We start from the raw sequence: 22,984 nt of genomic DNA on the forward strand, positions 1-22,984 counted from the left end.
CATTACATTTGTTCATTTATGCTTTTCATGGTCAAAGCTGATAATTAATTTTAACTGTGGAATTAGCATAAATATATTGAAGTATAACGTTTTCTATTTGCCCCGGTGTTTTCTTACTCTCCACATATCGTTATTTTCAGAAATGCTGAAATTCATGTTAAATTCGTTGATTTTGATTGGTCAAGCGCCATGCGTGAAATGTAAATCCGGAGTTAATTTTATAGATCTGAGAACAAAACTGTTCGCCCCGAATGCTTACGACTACAGGGCCCGACCCACGAATGACCAATTGTCACCTTTCCACCATATTTCTCATTTTGTAATTGTATTTGATCATTGTAAAAAATCTCAAATATATGCCACCCGTTCTAGCAATGTCGAATGTGACGGTCTTTCGGATATAAAATGCGTTTTTTCCAGTTTTCTTTTAAATGACTGGACCTTATTACTAAATGCACATTTGTTTTATTATTGTAACACACTCGTCCAAATTCTTCTGTAATAAAAACACTTCATCAAACTTACCAGACGTTCCTAACATGAAATATGTTATTTTTTCATGTGTTATACGAGTACGACTGAACAATTAATTACACATGCAGTTATATTTTAATTATAAGACAAATGTTAAACAGAAACAATCAATAAATCATTTGCAAGTCGTTAAAACACGTTTGTGTGAATATTAAACGATTTAGGGTACATATAGTTTTTGGCCCATAAGTTTAAGAAATATTTGCAATTCTGGACTTTTGTTCATTTAAGTGTGCACGATTTTCTTTTCAATGAAATTAAAATTATATTTTGATAATTTGCTAAAGATTAGAGAACGCTCTGGTTTTATTTTTATGATACGAAGGTATATGGGAGGACAGCACATATTTTTTAAATTACGACCTAATGACAAAATTTTGATTGTGTCTTATGTTCATGGTTCAGAATTCAAACACAAAATGTGTTCTTTCTAACATCATAAACAAGGTATATTAAATGTTGATAGGTGAATTATCGTGTATGGATTCGTTGAAACTAGTCCAGTTACTTGAATGATTAATTACCGTGATTGAATAATTTATTTTCAGAAATGATCATGCCTTATATTGTGTTCATTGTGACGCAATATAAACTGTGAAGCGGCGTTTTTTCATGCTTTGCACCTATCGCTTTCCTTTACATGACTGAAATTGTTCGTTCAAGATACCTCATATAGTCATACATAAATGTTTTGCATAAAACGTATCAGTAATTTACGTTATTCGACAGAAAGATCCGAAGACCTTCTCGCCATTAACGATCTGAATGTAGCCAAACAAAATATGAAAACAACGGTATACCTAAGGTTGAATTGGACTGGCGCATTTCTGAAATGCACATCGAGCACCTACGGTAGCATGCAGTATGCATTCTGACCACATGTAAACATAATGTGTTACTATAAATATTACATTTATCAAATTATGGACTACACATTATTGACTACAATAATGGGACAACTTTTGACCAACGTCGCACGTCAACGGTGATGTTGAATCAATTGTACAACGATACACGCATAAGGCAAGTTTGGCACAATGTCAGCATGCTGAGTGTGAAGTTATTTCTCATATCTGCTGTTAATAACTTGACAAGGCAGGTCATTACTCATAACTGCTTGTGATTAAAAATCTTAATGCTTTTAAAGGGGCGCCCTTTTAAAGTGATGTGCAAACAACACGTATCGATCTATATTCTAGTTTATTTCACATCAGCCAAATTGAGATTATAACACACGACGCGACATGGTATTTCTTGTTGTTGTTGTTGTTGTTACTGTTGTTAAACAATATATAATCCATTATGATTTATTAATTTTTTAATAGCACATCCATATTTACAGAACACTTAATTTCATCTCTTAACCTCAATTATCAGTATTGGCATACGGTACGCATATGTGTGCATGGGTCCGTTATAACCTGTGGCTGTTTTAAAAGTTTTTCACCCGTACTGACCTGTTAGAAACTGACAATTGGAGTAACCCGCCCTTGTAATGAAAAGCAACAACACAAAATAAAATATATGCGCTAATGTGATCGTTAAATCAATAAAATGGCAGAGGCTACTTCTTCTTTTTCTGGAACTCAAGTAGTATCTCAACCTCCACAACAGGTATAACTCGATATATTTAAAACAACAGCCCGTTGAGTTTGTCTTGAACATGATTAGATATCGGACGCTAACATCATTTTCTCTTTAACTTAAAGGGGCCTTTTCACGTTCTGGTACATTGTCAAAAAGAAATAAAGTTGTTTCAGATTCGCAAATTTTCCTTTTAATTATGGTATGTGTGAGGAAAAAGTAATACTGAACGTTTACCATGCTCTAAAATATCCATTATATGCATCTTTTTATGATTTGAAAACCTGAAAATTATAAAGGGTTGCAACAACAGAAACGATTCACGATTTCTACATTGTCAAATCACGCGTAACGAGACTGCCAAGATAACGCGAGATTAAGGGTTCAGGGGGTGGGGGGTTCTAGCAGTATTCCCTCTACAGACCACACCTACACTATCCGCTAATATAGCTATATATTGACTTTAAAAATAAAATGAAGGCGATAAATTGCCGATTTATAATTAATAAAGACAATTCACAATTTTGACATTGTTAAATCACTCGTAACAAGACTGCTAACAAGACTGCCAAGATAATTTATTATCCCCGCCAAACATTTTGGAGGGGATATAGTAATTGGTCATGTCCTTCTGTCCGTCCGGCTGAAGCTTTGTCCGGAGCATAACTCCAAATCTATGGATTTACTTTAAACTTAGAATATAAACAGATGGCAACTAGGAGAAGTGTAGTGGCCAAGAACCATAACTCTATCTACCTTAATTTATGAATTATCTCCCCTTTTATATAACTTTAAAGTAAATTTTTGTCCAGAGCATAACTCTTAATATACTAAAGGGATTTACTTGAAACTTGAAATATAAACAGATGGCAACTAGGAGAAGTGCAGTGACCAAGAACCAGAACTCTATCTACCTTAGTTTTTGAATTATCTCCCCATTTATATAATTTTAAAGTAAATTTTTGTCCGGAGCATAACTTTAAATCTACTGATGGGATTTACTTGAAATATAAACAGATGGCAACTAGGAGAAGTGCAGTGACCAAGAACCACAACTCTATCTACCTTAGTTTTTGAATTATCTCCCCTTTTATATAATTTTAAAGTAAATTTTTGTCTGGAGCATAACTCTAAATCTACTGAAGGGATTTACTTGAAACTTGAAATATAAACAGATGGCAAGTAGGAAAAGTGCATTGACTAAGAACCATAACTCTGTCTATCTTAGTTTTTGAATTATCTCCCCTTTTATATAACTTCAAAGTAAATTTTGTCCGGAGCATAACTCTAGTTCTACTAAAGGGATTTACTTGAAACTTGAAATATAAACATATGGCAACTAGGAGAAGTGCAGTGACCAAGAATCATAACTCTATCTACCTTAGTTTTTGAATTATCTCCCATTTTATATAATTTTTAAGTAAATTTTTGTCCGGAGCATAACTCTAAATCTACTGAAGGGATTTACTTGAAACTTAAACAGATGGCAAGTAGGAGAAGTGCAGTGACTAAGAACCATAACTCTATCTACCTTGGTGTTTGAATTTTATCCCTTTATTTAATTTCAAAGTAAATTTTTGTCGAGATCATAATGAATTATCTCCTTTTATTGTTTTTACAAATATTATTCTACTCTCTAAAACAAATGTTGTCATACAAGCAAACACATTTCGGGGAAAAGTTGGCCCTACTGTGACAAGCTCTTGTCAAATTTTGATCCAAGTCAACCACTTTTGACACACATATCAATTTTTAGCTCACCTGATTGCTCATGTGAGCTTTTGTGATCGATCTTTGTCCGTCGTCCATCCATCCGTCCGTCCGTCGTCCACAATTGGTTTGTAAACACTCTAGAGTCCACATTTCTTGTCTGATCTTCATGAACTTTGGTCAGAAGCTTTGTCCCAATGATGCCTCGGTCGAGTTCGAAACTGGCTCATGCTGGTACAAAAACTAGGTCACTAGGTCAAAAATGAAGAAAAACCTTGTAAACACTGTATAAGTCACATTTTATGCTCAATCTATATGTAACTTTGTCAAAATGTTTGTATTAATGATATGTTGGTTGAGTTCAATAGTGGTTCCGGTCTGTGGAAAAACATGGCCGCCAGTGGGCGGGAGTTTTCCTTATTTGGCTATAAAGAAACCTTGCAAGCACTCTAGAGGCCACATTTCTTGTCCAGTCTTAATGAAACTTGGTCAGAAGATTTATCCCAATGATACCTCGATCGAGTTCGAAACTGGGCCATGCTGGGTCAAAAACTAGGTCACTAGGTCAAAACAAAACATGTTAACACTGTAGAAGTCACATTTTATGCCCAATCTTCATGTACATGTAACTTTGTCAAAATGTTAGTCTTAATGATATGTTGGTTTAGTTCAAAAGTGGTTCCGGTCCGTTGAAAAACATGGCCGCCAGTGGGCGGGTCAGTTTTCCTTATTTGGCTATAGAAAAACCTTGTTAACACTCTAAAGGCCACATTTCTTGTCCGATCTTCATGAAACTTGGTCAGGAAATTTATCCCAATGATACCTTGATCGAGTTCAGAACTGGGTCATGCTGGGTCAAAAACTAGGTCACTAGGTCAAAAAAAGGAAAAAACCTTGTAAACACTGTAGTCACATTTCATGCCCAATCTTCATGTAACTTTGTCAAAATGTTTGTCTTGATGATATGTTGGTTGAGTTCAAAAGTGGTTCCTGTCCGTTGAAAAACATGGCCGCCAGTGTGCGGGCCAGTATTCCTTATTTGGCTATAGAGAAAGCTTGTAAACACTCTATAAAGGCCACATTTCTTGGTCCAAATCTTACAAAAACCTTCTAAACACATGTAAAATTAGCATTACTTGCAAATGTTTGCATTGCAAAAACCCCATGCAAATTGACAGTACTCAATCAGAATTAATCATATGCTCACTCTGCAAAAGTAAACAGAAGAGAACCAGTCTAATATGCTCTAGTATGGAATGCCATTTCTGACTTCATATGACTGTTGTCGTTGTTTGCAGTACATTAATCATTATTTTCAGTGGGATATACATTATGCTTTGTTCAATTTTCTTTACAATCGGTACATTCGTCATGGTATGCAGTAGTTAAAGCATTACGCGAAGTAGTAACAACATTATGTTCTGTCCAAACTTCTTGACGTTCTGTACATTCAACATTATGTGTAGTAGTTTTATCTTTATGCGCTGTGCAAACATCTTTACGTTCAGTACATTTGTCATTACGTGCAGCAGTAACATCATTATGTGCAGTAGTAACATTACGTGCTGTGCAAACTTCTTTCGGTTCTGTACATTCAACATTATGTGTAGTAGTTTTATCATTATGCGCTGTGCAAACGTCTTTACGTTCGGTACATTCGTCATTACGTGCAGCAGTAACATCATTATGTGCAGTAGTAACAACATTACATGCTGTGCAAACTTCTTTCCGTTTGGTACATTCGTCATTATGTGTAGTAGTTTTATCATTATGCGCTGAGCACACGTCTTTACGTTCGGTACATTCGTGAACAAGCATAATGTATATTCCACTGAAAATAATTATTAATGTACTGCAAACAACGACAACAGTCATATGAAGTCAATAATGGCGTTCCATACTCTAGAGTACTGAATTTTCAACTACTGGTAAGCAATGAACAAGGCCTTGTAAAAAAAGGTGAGCGAACTAGGGCCATCTTGGCCCTCTTGTTAAATGTGTGCTATCGGGGAGGGGCATAACACGTTCATTGTTAGGGTGTCTTTTTTACTTATCAAACAATATGTACCAAGATAAGGTGTCCTCGTATCATTTGGCTATTTCAGAAGGCTGAGCTAATGGAATGCAAGTGTTTCAATCCAGTCAATAGGCACAATTATCGAAGTTTTAAAATGCAGCATTGAAAGATTTAAAAACATAAACAAAATAAAATATATACATACTTAACAAACAAGACATGAACGACCAGCATGCTCATCAAGTATATTATCACATACTTTCTAGAAAAAGAGTTTGGTGTTAACTTATTACCAAAAGACACATGTTGGACCAAACTGAATGGGTGTGCCAACAAGAAATGAAAGAGTGATAATAAATGATGACATACACGTAGATTTGTAGTGTAAAAAGCATTGTGATAATAGGAGAAATAACTAAAAATAAGCAATGTTTCTTTTTATTAAAATAATTTCTTAAAACATCTGACAAAAACTTGTAAATATTTTTATGCCCCCCTTCGAAGAAGAGGGGGTATATTGCTTTGCACATGTCGGTCTGTCGGTCGGTCCGTCCACCAGGTGGTTTTCGGATGATAACTCAAGAACGCTTGGGGCTAGGATCATGAAACTTCATAGGTACATTGATCATGACTCGCAGATGACCCCTATTGATTTTGAGGTCACTAGGTCAAAGGTCACGGTGACCCGAAATAGTAAAATGGTATCCGGATGATAACTCAAGAACGCTTAGGCCTAGGATCATGAAACTTGATAGGTAGATTGATCATGACTCGCAGATGACCCCTATTGATTTTCAGGTCACTAGGTCAAAGGTCAAGGTCACAGTGACCCGAAATAGTAAAATGGTTTCCGGATGATAACTCAAGAACGCTTATGCCTAGGATCATGAAACTTCGTAGGTAGATTGATAATGGCTGGCAGATGACCCCTAATGATTTTCAGGTCACTAGGTCAAATGTCAAGGTCACGGTGACTCAAAATAGTAAAATGGTTTTCGGATGATAACTCAAGAACGCTTAGGCCTAGGATCATGAAACTTGATAGGTAGATTGATCATGACTCGCAGATGACCCCTATTGATTTTCAGGTCACTATATCAAAGGTCAAGGTAACGGTGACCTGAAATAGTAAAATGGTTTCCGGATGATAACTCAAGAACGCTAATGGCTACGATGATGAAACTTCATAGGTACATTGATCATGACACGCAGATGACCCCTATTGATTTTCAGGTCACTAGGTCAAAGGTCAAGGTCATGGTTACCTGAAATAGTAAAATGGTTTCTGGATGATAACTGAAGAACGCTTCTTCCTAGGATCATGAAACTTGATAGGTAGATTGATCATGACTCGCAGATGACCCCTATTGATTTTGAGGTCACTAGGTCAAAGGTCAAGGTCACAGTGACCCGAAATAGTAAAATGGTTTCCGGATGATAACTCAAGAACGCTTATGGCTAGGATCATGAAACTTCATTGGTACATTGATCATGACTGGCAGATGACCCCTATTGATTTTCAGGTCACTAGGTCAAAGGTCAAGGTCACAGTGACAAAAAACATATTCACACAATGGCTGTCACTACAACGGAGAGCCCATATTGGGGGCATGCATGTTTTACAAACAGCCCTTGTTTTTGTTTGTTTTTGTTATAACTCATTTATTTCTGCTTCCCATAAACCACTTTCCTCTACACAGACAATTTGAAGCTTACGATTTTTAAACAGTTGGTATCAAATTGCTGATGGGATTGTAGATTTGTTGTTTTTATAAATCATTTACCTTTAAAAGATTTAGACAAAAAGAGAATTTGCACATAATGAAACAAAAATTTTCACAAGATATACAGATTTTGCGAACACAACAGCCACACTAGAATGTGCTTATCTGTGTGTCTTTTGCTTTGCTTTTTATTGATCAATAATTGTTGTGCATTTATTTTGTTATGCCCCCAGATTGAATGATCAGGGGGTATTTTGTTTTCGGCCTGTCCGTCTGTCTGTCATTGTATGTGTGTGTCTGACCAAAAACTTTAACCTTGCTCATAAAATTTAAACTCTTGGGTCTATGTTCTTAAAACTTCACATGCCTATGCATCTCATTGAGATCTACTATCAAACATGGTTTGAGGTCACTAGGTCAACATTCAAGGTCACTGTGACCTTTACATTCAAAATATGACCTTGTTTTGAAATAGCTGCTGTGGGACTTTTAAGTGCAGTAGGGGGCATTGTGTTTCTCAAACACAGCTCTTGTTAACCTTGCTCTGGAAAAACAGAGCTTAACTCTTTCAATGTGGGAACCGAATTTTGAAGGCCTGTGCAAACAGTTTAGATCCAGATGAGACGCCACAGAACGTGGCGTCTCATCAGGATCCAAACTGTTTGCTGTTCTGATAGTATTCTTTGAAAAAAAATTGAAGAAAATGCTAATTTTAGAAATTAAGCAGACAACATTTTTGCAGACGACAAATTTCCCAGCATGCAAAGGGTTAATTCATTGAGCCTAATGTGTCCTCTCAGTGTAGTTGTTTAAATGAAGTATCTTCTAAAGAGGCTAGGCGTAAAGTGGTATCCCTTATTAGCTTGTGCACACTGCATGGGCCAATCTGCTTTTTCTTTCTACGCACATGCAAAACATACAAGTCCAGTTTTCCCAGAGGTGGCTCATTTATATTTGTTTGATTTCAGCCAGCCACCACTCCAGTACAGGTACTGAAGTTGAAAAATCCCAAAAATGACAAGAAAGTCAAGTGGACAAACGAAACAGTGGATAATGAACATTTGAACAAAAAGAAGTCCAAGTGTAATTACCTTTTTTCATTTGTTATGATTGTAGGTAATATAATACATTACATATACATCTTATACTGTTAAGTTTTGGGATATTTCTCAGCAAACAAGTGCATGCACAGCCTCATATATTTCTTTTGAAAATAATTTAACTTATAAAAATATAAATATCATGTATTATAAAGCTACAGTAAAACTTCTTTAACTTGATGTCATACCCATGACAGTTAAACTTTAGTTATTGAAGGCAGTGCTCCCGCTAGATTTTGAAAATGACGATGTGCTTTTTTTTAGCTCACCTGATTGCTCAGGTGAGCTTTTGTGACAGGTCTTTGTCCGTTGTATGTCTGTCTGTCCGTCTTTCTGTAAACATTTGCTCGTAAACACTCTAGAGGCCACATTTCTTGTTTCATCTTCATGAAACTTGGTCAGAAGCTTTGTCCCAATGAAATCTCGGCTGAGTTCGAAACTGGGTTGTGCTGGGTCAAAAACTAGGTTACTAGGTAAAAAAAAAGACCTTTTTAACACTGTAGAAGTCACATTTCATGCACGATCTTCATGTAACTTTGTCAAAATGTTTGTCTTAATGATATCTTGGTTGAGTTCAAAAGTGGTTCCGATCCGTTGGAAAACATGGCCGCCAGTGGGCGGGGCAGTTTTCCTTATTTTTGGCTGTAGAGAAACCTTGTAAACACTCTAGAAGTCAAAATTTTTGCCCAATCATCATGAAAGTTGGTCAAAACATGGTTCGGGATCGGTGAAAAAACATGGCCACCAGTGGGCGGGGCATTTTTCTCTTTATGAAAAAAGTGTAAATGAACACAGTAGAAGTCACATTTTCGGCCCAATTTTCATGAAATTTGCTCAGAACATTTGTTTCCTTGATACGAGAGTTGAGTTCAAAAATGGTTCCGGTCAGTTGAATAACATGGCTGCTGGGAGGGGGGCAGTTTTCTCATTATGTCCCCCCCCCCCCCCCCCCCTTCGCCCCTTCGAAGAAGAGGGGGTATATTGATTTGCTCATGTCGGTCCGTCCGTCCACCAGATGGTTTCCGGATGATAACTCAAGAGTGCTTATGCCAAGGATCATGATCATTGATCATGACTCAAAGATGACCCCTATTGATTTTCAGGTAAATAGGTCAAAGGTCAAGGTCACGATGACCCGAAATAGTAAAATGGTTTCCGGATGATAACTCAAGAACACTTATGCCTAGGATCATGAAACTTCATAGATACATTGATCATGACTTGCAGATGACCCATATTGATTTTCAGGTCACTAGGTCAAAGGTCAAGGTCACGGTGACCCAAAGCAGTAAAATGGTTTCCGGATGATAACTCAAGAACGCTTATGCCTAGGATCATAAAACTTCATAGATACATTGATCATGACTCGCAGATAACCCATATTGATTTTTAGGTCACTAAGTCAAAGGTCAAGGTCACGATGACCCGAAATATAAAAATGGTTTCCGGATGATAACTCAAGAACGCTTAGGCCTAGGATCATGAAACTTCATTGGTACATTGATCATAACTCGTAGATAACCCCTATTGATTTTCAGGTCACTAGGTCAAAGGTCAAGGTTAAGATGACCCGAAATAATAAAATGATTTCCGGATGATAACTCAAAAACGCTAAGGTCTAGGATCATGAAACTTCATAGGTACATTGATCATGACTCTTAGATGACCCCTATTGATTTTCAGGTCACTAGGTCAAAGGTCAAAGTCACAGTGACCCGAAATAGAAAAATGGTTTCCAGATGATAACTCAAGAACGCTTATGCCTAGGTAGGATAATAAAACTTCATAGGTACATTGATCATGACTCGCAGATGACCCCTATTGATTTTCAGGTCACTAGGTCAAAGGTCAAAGTCACGGTGACCTGAAATAGTAAAATGGTTTCTGGATGATAACTGAAGAACGCTTATGCCTAGGATCATGAAACTTCATAGGTACAACGATCATGACTCGCAGATGACCCCTATTGATTTTCAGGTCACTAGGTCAAAGGTCAAGGTCACGGTGACCTGAAATAGTAAAATGGTTTCTGGATGATAACTCAAGAACGCTTATGCCTAGGTTCATGAAACTTCATAGGTATATTGATCATGACTCGCAGATGACCCCTATTGATTATCAGGTCACTAGGTCTACGGTCAAGGTCACAGTGCCAAAAAACGTATTCACACAATTGCTGTCAAGGTCACGGTGACTCAACTTAGAAAAATGGTTTCCGGATGATAACTCAAGAATGCTTTCGCCTAGGAACATGAAACTTCATAGGTACATTGATCATGACTCGCAGATGAAATAATGATGAAACTTGACCAGGATGTTTGTCTGGACAATATCTAGGTCAAGTTTGACATTTGGTAAAGATTAAATGAACCGACTCCTCTCAGGTGAGCGAACTAGGGCCATCTTGGCCCTCTTGTTTAGGGCACTTAGCGCACAGACATAGGTCATATATTATCACTGAAGCATGTTTTCAATATGGCATGTGTGATTTTTGTTTATATTTCACATTACATGTTTTTCATTTAAAACATAGTTTGTATAATAAATTAACCTAGTTTCACTGTGAAAATGTAATTAATTTATCAAAACTTAATATACATTTTTCCATATTATAATGTGATCAGATACAAAAATTGCTAGGTGGGGGTCCATGACAGCAGGGTGCTTCCCCAATCCAATAAGGCTAAATGAGCACTTAAAATATGATGCATCAACTTTAAGACTTTTTTATTTTAGAAAAATCAGGCCATTTGTTGATTCATGCAGTTTGCATAGACAGCAAGGAAACCCTGCATATGAGTAAAATTGACTTGCAGGCTGCTGCATAAATGATAAGCCTCGCATGTTTAACAGCAAACCTTGTAAATGAGTTACCGGGTAATTGACTTGCAGGCTGCTGCATCTATGAGAAGCCTCGCATGTTTGGCGAGTCCTCAGATGAGGAAGAAGACCATGACTGCACGGGGCACTGTAGAGGTCACAAGGACAAGTGTTACCGTGGAGATGAAGGTAACCATGCACCGGAGCAGTATTTGTATTACAAGCAGTAGGTTTAGTTTAAACTTATTTATTTTAGCTTGATTGCACGGAAAGCCTAAGGCTTATTAGGAACGATCTGGTTCCGTTTCCTGGCACTAGAACCAGTACTTGGTGTCAAGTGGGGAGATCATAAGAACCCTCCCACAGTGGAAATCGAACCCGTGACCTCCCTGTCGCTAGACAGACACTAAAGGTGGACACCATATCCACTACGCCATGATGTCACGTATTGCATGTACCGTATTTGTTTTTTACTTACCTAAATAAGATTTGTGTTCCAAGGATTCTAATTTAAAGCATACTTAAGGCTTTGATATAAATGGTCTCTTTCTGAGAAAACTGGGCTTAATGTACCTGCGTTAAGTGTTGTCCCAGATTAGATTATGCAGTCCACACAGGTTAATCAGGGACAACCCTTTCCTCTTAGACTTGATCTTTGAAGAGACTAGCTTTAAATGAAAAAAATCAATAAAAGCAAAAAGTTTTTCCCTAGTTAGCCTGTGGGATGACACTTTACACACATAGCCTGTGGGATGACACGTTACAGGCTGTCAAGCGGTCATACTTTTTCCTACTATTTCCTACTTTTTCATCAGGATCCTACTTTTTCCTATTTTTTTACCAAATCTTCCTACTATTCCTACTTTTTCATTTTCAATGGAGAATTTTTTTTTTTAAAGAGTTTATTTAGTAAACTTGCAGGATGAATGAATCTATGGCATGACTGTATCCCTGTTAATGTGCATTCATCTAGATGAGATCTGACAACCCATGCTGACTGTCTGCTAGCACCTCTTCAGGAGCATAAATATTTATTTCTTATGTAACTTTTAAAATTATTGACAAGTTTTTTTTTAAGTAACAATAGTGCCTTGTTTACTTCCTTAGCATTTGTACACTGCAGACTGCACTACCTTACACAGTTCCCAGTGATGCAAGAGCTGAGGGAACCCATTGTTTATTCCAGTTTTATTTTGTTTCCATTGACAATAATTTGACCAAACCTTATGCATGTTTACATGATATTGCTGTTTGGAATGTAGAGATATAGAGATACATGTATTGTATGAGTGGTTATGTAATATGGAATTTATTACACAAGTTATTGGAAAAAAGATAAAACTGATGCTTTGCCGAGTTTTCATCATTTACAAATATAATGTAATAAATTCTGTATTACATGACAACGGATATGATGTTCTATTGATATCATAGGTACATCATGTTTAGTAATTAAAGATAAATGCACAGAGCATAAATGCCCTGATACATTTTTATGCTCCCGGTAGGGTGGCATATTGCAGTTGTACTGTCAGTCCGTTTGTCTGTCTGTCTGTGTGTGTGTGTCCGTCCGAAAACTTTAATATGAGCCATAACTTTTGCAATATTGAAGATAGCAACTTGATATTTGGCATGCATGTGTATCTCATGAAGCTGCACATTTTGAGTGGTGAAAGGTGAAGGTCATCCTTCAAGGTCAAAAGTTAAAAAATACAATCCAAGAGAAGTAATAAGCTTTAAAAGGGAGATAATTTCTAAACCTGCCAAATGATATATTGAAATTTTATTTCAAAGCTGGGCAATAGTGTGCATTGTGTTTCGTACAAACACAATTCTTGTCTAATGATGCCATAGCTAGTGAGGTAACTTCAAGGTGTTAAAGCGAAGTATTAAAATTATTAAACGGCATTATTACACTCCCGCAAAGTCATCAATAATTTTTTTTTTAAAAAACATCCATAGAATTATAGCTACAAATAAATATCTCTTTAAATGCATATTATCTAACTCAAATCTGTGTGACTTCTGCAGTGAAAACATTGAAACTATAGAACATCTTTTTTGGGAGTGCAAACACATCCAGCCTATTTGGAATCAATTAATATCTTTTCTTGAACAACATCAACTAAACGTTAAACTATCTTTCTTAAATGTAAGTTTCGGAATTAACTCATTGAAATCAATAGACTGTAATAATATTGTGAATTTTATGGTTATATTGATGAAATATTTTATCTTAAACATGAAGTACAAAAACAAAAAACAAGTACCAAATTTTAATGCTTTTGTCCACAGTCTTAAACTAAAAATCCAGATTGAGAAAGAAATAGCCCTCAGTAAAGACACATTACAAATCTTTGAACAAAAATGGAATCGGATTAAATTCTCATAATGTTTTGTCCACTTATATACATTTCACTCTAATGTTAGTTTATCTCTCTAAAATAGTTTTGTTTATTTATTTTTTTATTTTTTTTATTTTTATTTTTCAATCTGACAAGATCATTGTGAATACACAACAGAACACACAAGTCCAGTATGCTTTCTCCCGACTTTATACAACTCATCATTTTTCATAACTATTCCTCTGTTGTTCTTTTCTTTTCTCTCATTTTTTTTAAATATATTAGCATATCTTGTATAACATGTCTGAACTTTATTGCTTTGTACAATCACTATGTTGTATGATCATATACATGTTTACATTGTATGTATGATATTGAAGCATATCTTGTATAACATGTCTGAACTTTATTGCTTTGTACAATCACTATGTTGTATGATCATATACATGTTTACATTGTATGTATGATATTGAATAATCCAATAATATAAAAGCCATTATTTGAAACTGGAATAAACAATGAAGTGCAACTGTTTCATTGCCCAATCAATGCTGTCATAAAAGATGTCAGGTGATAAGGTCCTATCTCCAGTTGCATAATCTGCTCTGCAATGACCAGTCATTTTGAATGTAACTTAAGTCATTATAACTGCACCCTATTGTCAATTTAAAGGTTTCACAATGTAGCTGTAGCAGAGCATTGACACTGCTTTATATACTAGTATTAATCTTGTACAACAAGTTGGTGTATCACTAAATAAATTTGGTCTTCTGTTTAAGGATATAACATGCACAATATAATTACCATTTTTATATCCATACACAGAAGACCTCTAACCACTTATTTGATGATACACCAAAATGAACAGCATCTAATTACATGTATACTTCTTTATCAGGGTAGCTTTGCTTGAAACTTAATTATCATAGATACACTATAAGCGCTTAAATTCCTAGTGGGAAAACAAAGTTTAACCCTTCATGGATGGAGAAGTTGGACATCAGTGGAAAAACACTGGGATCATGGTGCAAGAGAGATACCGGCAATGAGTTTGCAAGATATTGTACTGTCAGAATGAAGTCCATCTTGTAGTAATTCTGGTGCTAATCAACTTATAAGTCATGCAGATGGATAAAAACACAAGGAAAACATGAAATACATGCATGATAATTCACAAAAGCGTTTGTTTGGAAGTGCCCAAAAGCCAAGCAGCTCTCAGGGTTGTGGGGATAAATCTATCTGTATGCAAGTACATCCATCACACAAGGAACAGGTACAAAAGGCTGAAATCTTCTGGGCCCTTAAGGTAGCTTCAAGTGGGTATCCATACAGAACATGTGATGGCACTCCTGCTCTGTTTCAAGCTATGTTTTCTGGACCTGTGTCTAAAAAATAAGTATTATGTATTCCTACTTTTGAGGGAAAAGTTCCTACTTTTTCCTACTTTTCCCTACTTTTCTTGCAAAAGTAGTTCCTATTTTTTCCTACTTTTTGAAAAAAGGTCACTTGACAGCCTGCACGTTACACACATAGCCTGTGGGATGACACTTTTCACACATAGCCTGTGGGATGACACGTTACACACATAGCCTGTGGGGTGACACTTTACACACATAGCCTGTGGGATGACACGTTACACACATAGCCTGTAGGATGACATGTTACACACATAGCCTGTAGGATGACACGTTACACACATAGCCTGTGGGATGACATGTTACACACATAGCCTGTGGGATGACACGTTACACACATAGCCTGTGGGATGACACGTTACACACATAGCCTGTGGGATGACACGTTACACACATAGCCTGTAGGATGACACTTTTCACACATAGCCTGTAGGATGACACGTTACACACATAGCCTGTGGGATGACACGTTACACACATAGCCTGTAGGATGACACGTTACACACATAGCCTGTGGGATGACACTTAACACACATAGCCTGTGGGATGACACGTTACACACATAGCCTGTAGGATGACATGTTACACACATAGCCTGTGGGATGACACTTAACACACATAGCCTGTAGGATGACATGTTACACACATAGCCTGTAGGATGACATGTTACACACATAGCCTGTGGGATGACACGTTACACACATAGCCTGTGGGATGACACTTAACACACATAGCCTGTAGGATGACACGTTACACACATAGCCTGTGGGATGACACTTAACACACATAGCCTGTGGGATGACACGTTACACACATAGCCTGTAGGATGACACGTTACACACATAGCCTGTGGGATGACACTTAACACACATAGCCTGTGGGATGACACGTTACACACATAGCCTGTAGGATGACATGTTACACACAGCCTGTGGGATGACACGTTACACACATAGCCTGTGGGATGACACTTAACACACATAGCCTGTAGGATGACACGTTACACACATAGCCTGTAGGATGACATGTTACACACATAGCCTGTGGGATGACACGTTACACACATAGCCTGTGGGATGACACTTAACACACATAGCCTGTGGGATGACACGTTACACACATAGCCTGTAGGATGACATGTTACACACATAGCCTGTGGGATGACACTTAACACACATAGCCTGTAGGATGACACGTTACACACATAGCCTGTGGGATGACACGTTACACACATAGCCTGTGGGATGACACTTAACACACATAGCCTGTAGGATGACACGTTACACACATAGCCTGTGGGATGACACGTTACACACATAGCCTGTGGGATGACACTTAACACACATAGCCTGTAGGATGACACGTTACACACATAGCCTGTAGGATGACACGTTACACACATAGCCTGTGGGATGACACTTAACACACATAGCCTGTAGGATGACACGTTACACACATAGCCTGTGGGATGACACTTAACACACATAGCCTGTGGGATGACACGTTACACACATAGCCTGTGGGATGACACGTTACACACATAGCCTGTGGGATGACACTTAACACACATAGCCTGTGGGATGACACTTAACACACATAGCCTGTGGGATGACACTTAACACACATAGCCTGTGGGATGACACGTTACACACATAGCCTGTGGGATGACACGTTACACACATAGCCTGTGGGATGACACTTAACACACATAGCCTGTAGGATGACATGTTACACACATAGCCTGTAGGATGACACTTAACACACATAGCCTGTGGGATGACACGTTACACACATAGCCTGTGGGATGACACGTTACACACATAGCCTGTAGGATGACACGTTACACACATAGCCTGTGGGATGACACTTAACACACATAGCCTGTGGGATGACATGTTACACACATAGCCTGTGGGATGACACGTTACACACATAGCCTGTAGGATGACACGTTACACACATAGCCTGTAGGATGACACGTTACACACATAGCCTGTGGGATGACACTGTTCACACATAGCCTGTGGGATGACACGTTACACACATAGCCTGTAGGATGACACTTAACACACATAGCCTGTAGGATGACACTTAACACACATAGCCTGTAGGATGACACGTTACACACATAGCCTGTAGGATGACATGTTACACACATAGCCTGTGGGATGACACTTAACACACATAGCCTGTAGGATGACATGTTACACACATAGCCTGTAGGATGACACTTAACACACATAGCCTGTAGGATGACACTTAACACACATAGCCTGTAGGATGACACTTAACACACATAGCCTGTAGGATGACACGTTACACACATAGCCTGTAGGATGACACTTAACACACATAGCCTGTGGGATGACACTTAACACACATAGCCTGTAGGATGACATGTTACACACATAGCCTGTAGGATGACATGTTACACACATAGCCTGTAGGATGACACTTAACACACATAGCCTGTGGGATGACACGTTACACACATAGCCTGTGGGATGACACGTTACACACATAGCCTGTGGGATGACACTTAACACACATAGCCTGTGGGATGACACGTTACACACATAGCCTGTGGGATGACACGTTACACACATAGCCTGTAGGATGACATGTTACACACATAGCCTGTGGGATGACACTTTACACACATGCATTAAGCTCAATTTTCTCAAAATGAGGCTCTAAACATGTGTTGATTTTCATGTTTTACAGGGAATCCTGACCAACCTGGCACAAGTGATAGTTGATGGACCAGACATAACGTACTGCTGTTGATATTGACACTTTGTTAAAGCTTTGAGGACTTTTCATAGTTAGATAGTTATCATTTATGAACAATGTCAACCATATTGAAGTTCATTCATTATGTTGTACCAGTTAGTTAACCCTTTCCCACTCAGAAACAAAGTAAAAATAGCTAAGTGCAATCAGCATAAAACCAATACAGCCTGCGAGTAACTTGCAGCTTTTCAGGTTTAATGCTGTTTGCTGCTCATCAGTGTCTAAGGGTTGGAAATGAAGCTTTTAAATCTTTAATCGAGTAAGAAAGGACTTTAATTGAATTTGATTTTCAAGGCGATTTGTTGCTCAGTGGTAAAGGGTTCACGAGCCATCATGTCTGACACGATGATCAATGCTAAGCATGAGCTAAAATCATTTTCACACATAGTTGATTACATTCTATATTCAGAACTTATGTTCAGACATTGTGGAAGGGGTTTGATTTCTCCTGCTTACAGCTGATTTCCTCCCTTGCAATCTCAAACTACTGTTACAAATATTTATTAACTTTTATGAATCTGTTTATAAATGAGTAGATCAATTGAACTCTGTCAGGGGGAAGAGCGTTGTCCTACTCTGCATTGGTTCACCAGGGCTCAACATTAACCGAAAAACCAACTTGCCCTGCCGGGCAAGTACTTAGAAAATCTACTTGCCCTGAACGTAAAGCCACTTGCCCAAACATGAAATATCCCAGCACCTGTAAACCTCATATTTAAGTAAAGTTCAAAATGATACACTACAAAACCTTTTTTTTTAACATTTAACAAAATAAATACAGCAATTTAAGTCTAATTTAAGTCTAAATTAAATGCTCTTTGTTCTTTTTTGCACTTTTCCGGGCGGACAACTAGATAAAATAACTTGCCCGGACCCAACTTTTACATGCCAGGGGCAATAGGAAAACCATTAATGTTGAGCCCTGATTCACACAAATATGTATTTGACTGAGCAATAACTAGAAAAGTAAATTAAAAAAAATCTTGCAGTGAAATAAGTTATTCAGCAATTACTAGTGATGGGTGCATTTTAGAGTGTGTTGACAGTGAAATATTCATGCTTGGCACACAAAAGAGATTTTAATTATCAATTCTCAATAATTTATTTACAAGAATTAAGGGAATTTAGTGGAAATGAACATGGGTGTATGGCTATTCATGGAAATATCTCCTAAACACTTGTTAAAGTTCTTACCAGATGTGTGTGTACATCAAAGAATCTTGTATTGTATACTTTCAGTACTATTTGAGTGTAGAAGCTGTGTGTCCTGCAATAATATACAAATATATATGAATGGAATATAAGTTGTATGGAATCAATATACTTTTATGGTGAAGATTTCCATACCATTTCTTGTAAAATATATAAATAAATAGTCACTCTTAATATATCTGAACAACATTTAGGGCAGTAGAACCATGATTTATTGAATTGTGTGTTTTTTAATCTTTTTCTTTAATAAGATAATGTTTGAACTTGTATTATTTCTTTTACTGGTATTTTTGTTAACATGTTTGAAATAATCATTTGAACATTATTCTTGATTATTAAACACCCACCAAATCTCTGTTGGACCTTTTTTAAAATAATTATAAAGCTCTCAGCTTTCTTAAGGCATATGATGTACCGGTGTAAGTTTGTTGTAAATGAAGGGTTATACATTTTGCTGTTCTTCAAAATGATTCGCTAAATTAAGTTAATACCATGTTAGAAAACATGTATGCAACGAACAGACTAAACTATAAATATCCTTACCCATGGATAAATGGAACTCTGTTGTTTAGTACAAACTTTTAATCATTAAAACTAAGCTTATAGCTTTGTGAATGGTAGCTTGGACATACTTTTCTGTGATATGTTTTCTATTTTACTTCACATTTTCCCTTTGCTTTTATGAGTAGGTAATTATTGTTCATGTATGTGTAGTAGAGAACAGACTTTAAACTCTTGTCTTTAAAGATTCAATCTGTTGGCTTTAATTTAAAAACAACAACACAATTTTAAATTTTATATTTTTTGTTGATGGTTTGTTAGAGGAATAGTTATAATAGTATTTAGTTGATTTGTGTTTACAATTTTTTATATTAAAGTATTTAGATGTATTTTAATGATCGTAAATAAGAAATTGCTCCGTTTATTTATTTTGTTGGGGAACTTCTAAAAAACACAGATCTGTCAATAAAGACAAATAAACATTTAGTCATGTACAGGTAGTCATTAGTTTCGGCTACTCAACACAGGCCACATAAGTTATTGCCAATTTAAGAATTGTTATCGTTTTTGTTTGTTATGTTTGTCATACTTGTAGAAAATATAACAAATTTAAAAAGACATGATTATGCTTCACGTGTCTACATTATTAGCAGCATCATGCTTAAATGGACCTTGTGCCATGTCCAGCCAGCATAGCTTCAGACCAGACTACTGGATTGCAATGTCCGCCTTAAAGACTGCAATGTCCGCTATAAAGACTGCAATGTCCGCTATAAAGACTCGCAATATTTTGTGGTCTCATTTGCAGACAAGGTAGCTCCAGACCGGACTGCGCTGATGCCCAGGCTGGTCCACCCGTAGGCTGGCTGCATATGGCATAACATTTTCGTATGATGATTTTACCAGAACAAAAGTGCGCATTGTTAACTGTATTGTCTTAATCAGCATCGCTTTAATGTATCCTAAAATCTAGTATTCAATCTGTATAAGGTATAGCCCTCCAGTGTATTGTCTGTTATAATTGTTTATTAATTATTGGTAGAGTGATGTGTTTAAATTGCAATACATCTGCATGACTTATCATGTGTGTTGGAATAATTAATGTTTAATATTGTGCAAATGAACTTAGCATATATTGGATGTTACTGATTATTACATGTGTGTTCGTTGTCATTTTTTCCAAAGTTTGAAAACCGATAAGTCCATCATTTCGAAAGCATATGAAAAACTAAACAACCTTCACACAACGTAAATGTTAGAATCACTTAACCCTTTCCCACTCAGAAGCAAAGTGAAAATGTTTATGTGCAAACAGCAAAAAACCAGAACAGCTTGCGAGTTAATCGCTTTTTGTTCAGGTTTGATGCTCTTTGCTGCTCAACAGTATCAAAGGGTTGGAAATGAAGACTTTTAAACTTGAATCTAGTAAGAGATGTCTTTAATTAAATTTAACTTTCTAATGGACAACACATGCGTCAAAGTACATATCTTAAGTGGTAACGGGTTAAATGTGTCTTCATCACACTGTGTGTGTTGCAGGTCATTAAGTGAAAAGGGGGTATCTTTTTCAGCATCCATTAAATATTTAAACTTGGAACTAAGAGGTTCAAGTAATATGCCCATGAAATGTTATCGCCTATAAACAATACAATAGTAGGCCATAAGTCGTTCAACTGAGACCTGAAGGACCTTTACTGGTCTGATCAGGTAGGCGCCCAACATTTCACTATATGCTATTGTGTTTCTTAAGGGCCGGATTCATTATCAAAATCAGCTGAGATGGCATAAGAATACAATTTTTAATGTTATTAGCAAGTTTCGTGTACTTTGCATAAAAGACTTCTTGTTTGGTTGTTTTGTGTGATTGTCCGCTACTTATTTCCTGTTTGGTTGTCCGCTACTCATCTCCTGTTTGGTTGTCCACTACTTATCTCCTGTTTGGTTGTCCATTACTTATCAACTGTTTGATTGTTCGCTACTCATCTCGTGTTTGGTTGTCTGCTTCATATCTCCTATTTGGTTGTTCGCTATCTATCTCCTGTTTAGTTGTGCGCTATCTATCTCATGTTTAGTTGGTGCACTACTCATCTCCTGTATGGTTGTGCGCTACTTATCTCCTGTTTGGTTGTGCGCTACTCATCTTCTGTTTGGTTGTCCACTTCTTATCTCCTGTTTGGTTGTGCGCTACTTATCACCTGTTTGGTTGTCCGCTACTCATCTCCTGTTTGGTTGTCCGCTACTTATCACATTGTGAACATTGGCTCTCAAATCAAAGTGCTTCCTCCTACAATTTTGAAACTTCTTATGTAGATGCACCTTGATCAGTTCTACACATTTCACCCATTTTTGGGTCACTAGGTCAAAGGTCAAGTTCACTGTGACCTCTAGTATAACAATTTAACATAGGCTCTAAAATCAAAGTGCATCCACCTATTACTTTGAAACTTCATATGTAGATGCACCTTAATGAGTTCTACACGCCACATCCATTTTTGGGTCACTAGGTCAAAGGTCATGGTCACTGTTACCTCTAATATAAAACTTTGACATAAACCTAAACATGGGCTCTGAAATCAAAGTGCTTCCACCTACAACTTTGAAACTTCATATGTAGATGCACCTTGATGAGTTCTACACGCAACACCCATTTTTGGGTCACTAGGTCAAAGGTCAAGGTCACTGTTACCTCTAATATAAAACTTTGACATAAACTTAAACATGGGCTCTGAAATCAAAGTGCTTCCACCTACAACTTTGAAACTTCATATGTAGATGCACCTCGATGAGTTCTATACGCAACACCCATTTTTGGGTCACTAGGTCAACGGTCATGGTCACTGTGACCTCTAAAATAAAACTTAAACATTGGCTCTAAAATCAAAGAGCTTCCACCTACAACTTTGAAACTTAATATGTAGATTTACCTTGATTAGTTCTACACGACACATCCATTTTTGGTTCACTAGGTCAATGTCGCTGTTACCTCTAATATAACACTTTAACATAGGCTCTAAAATCAACGTGCTTCCACTTACAACTGTGAGACTTCATATGTATTTGCACCATGTTGAGTTCTACATGCTACACCCGTTTTTGGGTCACTAGGTCAAACGTGAAGGTCACTGTGACCTAAACAAAATTCTGCCAAACTTTCATTTATTCAAAACTGCACCCGTAGCGCGTTGGCACCCGTTATGCGGTGCTCTTGTTTAAAAAGCACCTAACGTAG

At 37.1% G+C, this 22,984-nt stretch overlaps 1 protein-coding gene across 1 annotated transcript; it reads left to right on the top strand.

Moving 5' to 3' along the window:
* Positions 1–2,003: 2,003 nt before the first annotated feature.
* On the top strand, positions 2,004–20,910 carry LOC127837906 (E3 ubiquitin-protein ligase PPP1R11-like). Its single transcript, XM_052365360.1, has 4 exons — positions 2,004–2,148; positions 8,538–8,652; positions 11,562–11,678; positions 17,974–20,910. Exons 1-4 carry the CDS (start codon positions 2,089–2,091, stop codon positions 18,006–18,008), a joined length of 327 nt encoding a protein of 108 aa, XP_052221320.1. The 5' UTR covers positions 2,004–2,088; the 3' UTR covers positions 18,009–20,910.
* The last annotated feature ends 2,074 nt before the right edge of the window (positions 20,911–22,984 follow it).

This window comes from Dreissena polymorpha, chromosome 7 (assembly GCF_020536995.1).
Source record: "Dreissena polymorpha isolate Duluth1 chromosome 7, UMN_Dpol_1.0, whole genome shotgun sequence".
In the NCBI taxonomy this organism is placed as follows: Eukaryota; Metazoa; Mollusca; class Bivalvia; order Myida; family Dreissenidae; genus Dreissena; species Dreissena polymorpha.